Genomic DNA, 6,045 nt, shown 5'->3' on the forward strand with positions numbered 1-6,045 from the left:
TTTCCCGCTTAGATATATCTGAGGGACTGTACAAACAAACAGCACGTTCTGTCAATCAGTCAGTCCGTCAAGTGTACATCTTATGGCTTTGCTATAAAGTCGTCGAGAAATCAACTAGCTGCCAACGATGATGGTGGTAATGCTAGCCTTTTACGGCCGGTAATGATAATGGTCGAGTTGGCTGCGCTAAACAATAGTGTGATATTGTAAGTAAGACACGTGTCCACATTTTTTAATAATTGTGCAAGAGGTTGAAGTTAGGGGATTGAATAGTAAGTCAGACAAATATAGAGTTTTGGCAATAAAGCTTTTAAGTTTAATCAATAAAATCGTATTAGGTAAATATACCAAAGTACCTAAGGAGAAAATATCGGATTTTTTACATAAACATGTAAAAACTATGACCTCAACCTAAACACTTAAAATATTAAACCTCGCAAATGTATTTAAATCATATTCCTTCAAAACAATAACATTCCTTACGCTCTTACGCTTCTTTACTATGAACATACGCATTCTTCGAAATTCATTCAAAATAAACAATACATACGTCACAGTTAGGAAAACTAAACGTAACTCTGTTTAGGGGTTTCTATGAAAACCCAATTAGCGAAATATTGCGCCCGCGCAACGAAAACCGCAGACTTTTGACACATCAACAATATGGTGTAAGCGCCGACCAGTGTCAAACATTTACTGACATTTATTTGTTAGCAATACTAATGTCTTGGGAGATACATTATAAACAAGGCCCTTGTTTGTGGGAAACCCGACGGTATTTATTAGGGATAAGTGGTATTTGCATTTAATTATTTTATATTTATGTAAAGTAAAAGGATATAAATAAAATGTACACTATTTATGCCCCAGGCTAAGTACCTACCTGTCTGCATTACTGAAGAAATCTGACGTGTACTACTAAGGCTGATTTATCAATTTTAGGACTTAATTACGGTTACAATGTAAAATTTTTACTTAATACAATGCTTTTTACTTAATACAAACACAATGTTTTAGGTACAACATCAACACAAAAAGTAATTGATATTGAAAGTAAATTAGGGCTCATGCATAAATCACTTTAGGTTTTTTCGGCTAGTTTTTGACTCCCCTGCCCTCTGGCGATGTTTCGCTAGGTTCTTGGTGTTCGTAGCTATTTATATTACCATAAATATTTTTAGTGAATTCATTATCAGGCAGGTAAGTAGGATCAGTAGGTAAGGGACACCTTTGAAACTCTGCAACTAAAAAAGTTGAATGTAAATTAACAATTTTGACGTATTGTTTCATAATAATAGGCTACATAATTATGTTTTGACTCGAGGTGTATTATGTCAAAATACTACTCTGTCTCCGGGTTGTAAAATGAATAATGTTTTATAAATACAATACAATAGGTGAAAACGTGGCCTTGGAAACATTTTTCCCTGACCATGCTTTGATCGACATGAGTAATTGCACGGTATATTAATAGAATACGTGCATATGCATAGTAAACTAAAATAAAATACTACTTTATTTTCTAGTTCAGACAAACCGCAAGCAAATTACCCATCAATTTCCCGTTGCAATTATAGAAATATTCATATGTCTACTTAATTTATTAAAACAATAATTATCCTCCCGGAACGCGTATATATGCCGCGACGCTACAGTGTTACGTTACTCGGTTACAGACGCAAGCGAGCGGTTGATGGAAGATGGTAGTTGGTCGCGATGGCGCCCGATGCCGATGTGGAAGACCGAGCGGGCTACAGGCCGGTGCCAGTCCACGCGCCGCGAGGGACCCCGAGGCGGGTGGCGCCTTCCCGGCCTGCCGCTACCCGGGCTTGGTTAGAGCGGGAGACGAAGAGCCCGGGCGAGCACCGCCGACTCCTCGACTCCCCGCCGAGCCCCAAGCTCCAAGCGGGCCTCACGCTCGGCGTGTGGGACGCCCTCAAGAAACAAAGCCAGTCGAGCCGATAGAAGAGAAGCCCAAAGTTAAGACGAAGTTCCAGAAGAGATCGGAGAAGTTGTACGCTGTTCTCAAACCGCCTTATTTTATACTCACCGTTATCATTATAATCGTAAGTTTATATATTTTTTACAACATCGAACTACTTACTTACTTTTGATAACTTGCATATCTTGAACCATGAAAATCTTAGACTGTGTGCACAATTTAAAACGTACACACCTAATACATATTTTTTTAATTTCTTGTAACTTTTAGTCAAAAAAATTGTCATGCCAAAAAAGGAAATAGCACATTTCTTAATGCTCTTTAAATTAATTTACAATATTCAAATACTTTTATCTTAAAAACCTAACATTACGATTAAATCAATCATATTGATTAAATATTTTCCTGGTTCACAATACCTACGTAAAACCCTCGAACCCGTGATTGAGGTTCCTTGAATAATTTCATAAATTGAGAAATTGATATGCATAATTTCATCACGTTGTCCCGTTGTGGTTTGATTAACGCACTACTTAATACTTAGAATTCTCATTATTCCAAAAGTGAAATAAATTATTAACACATTATGATTATGGTCTTCGTATTCCTTCGTATATTTTAGCATTTTCTTGTAATTTTATCAGTTACTCTTTAGTTGACCATAATCTCAAGAAGAGCCATATCTTATTGTAAATGAATCTTTTAGATAAACTCACAAAAATCTGTGCTTCATATAGTCTTATTAAAATGAGAATTGCGTTTGCGCAGGTGTCAATGTACCTGTGGGGCTCGGAGCGCGCGCGCATGCGCCTGGAGTGGTCGCCGGGCGCGTGGTGGCGCGAGCCGTGGCGGCTGCTCTCCTACGGCGCCATACACGCGTCCGCCACACACCTGGCGACCAACGCCATCGTTGCTCTAGCGGTAAGTTCTAGTGTGCTGGAGTGTGGTGCAGTGCTCGTAGGGAGTGGGTGTCTGCAGTTTGCGCCAGGCGCGAGCCACCGTGGCGGCTGCTCTCCTACCGCGCCATACACGCCTCCGCCACGTACCTAGTCACCAACGCCGTTGTCGCTCTAGCGGTGAGTTGTGCGAGCTGGAGTGGTGCAGTGCTCGCAGGGAGTGGGGTGTCTGCAGTGGGCGCCGGGTGCGTGGCGGCTGCTCTCCTACGGCGCCATACACGCCTCCGCCACGCACCTAGTCACCAACGCCGTTGTCGCTCTAGCGGTGAGTTGTGCGAGCTGGAGTGGTGCAGTGCTCGCAGGGAGTGGAGTGTCTGCAGTGGTCACCGGGCGCGTGGCGGCGCAAGCCGTGGCAGCTGTCGCTCTAGCGGTAAAGCAAAATAAACTTACAAATCCCGATGTAGAAAAGATACTTTTATTTTTTTTTATTACCTCAGAAAATGCTCGCTTTAAACTTTTTTATTTACGTATATTTTCCTCTATTGCAGGTTGGCTGGGTGCTAGAACGCGAGCAGGGTCGCTCCCGCGTCTGCGCGATATGGGCGGCGGGGCTGGCGGCGGGCGCGCTAGGAGCAGGAGCATTGCAACCAAGGGTGCGGGTCGTTGGCGCGTCGGCCGCGGTGTACGCGCTGCTGACGGCGCATCTGCCGAACGTGTGCCTTAGGTGAGTGTCTCATTGAGGATGTATATGGGCAGCAGTGCTAGCGACAAGCGTTACATAGAGTATGTGTTCTTGGAAGGTGTTTCTAAATTTGCTCGACTTATTATTAACCAAGAATTTGGGACACAACATTCCAACACATTTAGGTTCACGACACCCACTACAAATAGCGCCTCGCAAAGGTTTCGAACCTTATTTTTTTAGGTAGTTTTCACTATGCCCCCAAAACTTTACTTTTCCTGGTACGACACCTCGTACAACACCTGATAGTTTGAGTATTCACGTGTCTGATCAGAAGTTCTTATACTGATTTTTTTTTCTTTCCCAGATTCGGCCACATCCCGCTCTGGTGGTTCCGTCCCCTCAGCGTGGTAGTGCTGGCGACGTCAGAGACGCTGAGCTGGGTGCTGCTGCGCACGCCAGCGGACGCGTGGGCCGTGGCGCCCGTGGCCTGGTCGGCGCACGCGCTCGGTGCCGCCGTCGGCATCCCCGTCGGCTTCCTCGTCTTCACCGGAGAGAACTCTAATAAGACACCCATCCTCATCGCCAGGCTCATCTCCGCCTTAGTATTAATAGGAGGGACTACCCTAGCTACGATCCATTACGTATTCTGGCATGAATTGGAAACATGACGCACAATGAACAGCCTTAAAGAGGCGCCTTGAAGTGCAATTTCCTCCGTCCGCTATTAAGTGCATAGATTTCGATGGAATTTATGAGTACCTTTGTTGGTATTTGACAAGGGATAGGTTGCAGATAAATGCACCAAGTCTTCCTAAACGTATTGTTATATTGTTGACTTTTTCTAGTTTAGACCAGGTGTTTCCATGTTAGTTAACGTGGAAATATTTGTGACCTTCCGTTACAGAATCCTTACGTTTCGAGTGTCAAAAATTGTTAATTTCAAATGGATACCTATATTCTTAGGTAAGACACATGAAACATTAAGGATTTATTTGTGATTGGAAAGCAATATGAAATTGATTACTGAAAATGTATGACTGTTTATACAGGACGTATGAATTTTACTGGAAGTGGTTGTTTGTTGGCACAGCTTTTCGTGTTGGATATTGTGATGTGATGCTTTCAAATCACGCGTGGCCATGCATACTCCCTGTTCAATAATAACACTGCGCATTTCTTTCATACAACTGTGTAATTAAGGAAAAGATGTGTGCAGCAGAAGTGTGATAGGAGTGAATAGGCTATTACTGAATCGGTAAGCTCCATGTTAGACTTCAGGTTCTATCAGCTGTGACGAAAGTCAATCTCCGATCAGTCTAATATAAAAAAATTAAAGAAAATTTAGCTTTTGGCCAATTTAAGTTTTTTCTGAGAGTTTCGACAATTTTTCAGTTGTATGAAATGAATTGTGAATAATTCTCGGCTCAGTACTTAGCAATAAGTCTTGATTTCTATGAAATCGAATATTTAAGATTGTTTTGCATCAAAACGTTGGGTTCAAATGGCTTGTGATTACATGTTACTCGTATTTATAAGTTTATTATAAGAATTATTATGTATGTAAGGATATTTGTATGTTACGCAGAAGTGACTTATTTTAATTTGACGTCATTTTTTGCCAAAGAATGTAAACACTTATTAACGTATTCTTGAAATTGATTGGTGGATATTACAATCTAGTTATTTGGTGCCTCATTAAATGTATTGCTCAGAAAGTGCCATTTTTCAATTATTGAGATTTTATTTAGAATTATACCTAAAGTCACCGTCTATAGAACTTGTGAACAATGTAAACAAACCTTGTAGTCAAAATGTCTTTAATTTCCATTCTAACTCATCAGATACTGGCTAAATCCATGTGTTATTTAATCAATTCATATCACATTATGATCCTCAACCTTTAAAATAATAAAATTGTACTAGAATATTGATATTTTATAGAATGGTTTGTTTACATTGTTGACAATTTCTATTGACGGTGATTTTAGGTACTTTGGGCTATAAACAAGCAATATCATGTATCTACGGGCGATAACCGCAATAGTTGTAAAATAGCTCGCTAGTAATATAGTAAAGTGCCTATTACTGTCCATATTTTTAATGTTTACGTTCTGGAACTTTTGAGATTACACCGTTCTAGTCTAGTAACTTTAAGCACACTTGTATTAGGTATAGGCAAATGAATTATTGTTTTATCTAGTTACGTATATATAATTCATGGTACATAGACAGCTGTACAGTCGCTAAATTGTCACAACGACTTCTAAAGTATACAGACCATATCTGTTCTGTAAATTCTAGAATTAATAAATATTAATTCATTTGCCTACGCTCATTTATAAGGTGTATCTTGTGCCATATCTGGGGGCCTAGCCAAGAAGACAGTCGTCAATAGTACTAGCTAATCGAACTACGAAAATAGTCACGTATATTTTCGTTTCGCGTTTGTTATGTACGAATGTCTTTTTGGGCCGATCGTTTATCGTGATTTGTTGCAAAAGTAGGTAACATTGCGACGTCTA

At 40.6% G+C, this 6,045-nt stretch overlaps 1 protein-coding gene across 3 annotated transcripts in view; it reads left to right on the plus strand.

Annotated features, from left to right (window-relative positions):
• The window catches only part of LOC125228319 (rhomboid-related protein 2-like), a 29,524-nt gene extending 23,719 nt beyond the window's left edge, over positions 1-5,805 (plus strand). For 2 of the 3 annotated variants that reach the window (XM_048132832.1, XM_048132831.1), the window contains exons 2-5: positions 1,677-2,066; positions 2,711-2,863; positions 3,387-3,562; positions 3,888-5,805. In XM_048132832.1, coding sequence (XP_047988789.1) covers positions 1,701-2,066; positions 2,711-2,863; positions 3,387-3,562; positions 3,888-4,191 — 999 coding nt within the window. In that variant the 5' untranslated portion in view covers positions 1,677-1,700 and the 3' untranslated portion in view covers positions 4,192-5,805. Of the gene's footprint in view, positions 1-1,676; positions 2,067-2,710; positions 2,864-2,903; positions 3,019-3,386; positions 3,563-3,887 lie in introns of all 3 variants that reach the window. The other variant, XM_048132833.1, reaches the window with a different exon arrangement.
• Positions 5,806-6,045: the final 240 nt, after the last annotated feature.

Source organism: Leguminivora glycinivorella, chromosome 7, assembly GCF_023078275.1.
Source record: "Leguminivora glycinivorella isolate SPB_JAAS2020 chromosome 7, LegGlyc_1.1, whole genome shotgun sequence".
Lineage (NCBI taxonomy): Eukaryota > Metazoa > Arthropoda > Insecta > Lepidoptera > Tortricidae > Leguminivora > Leguminivora glycinivorella.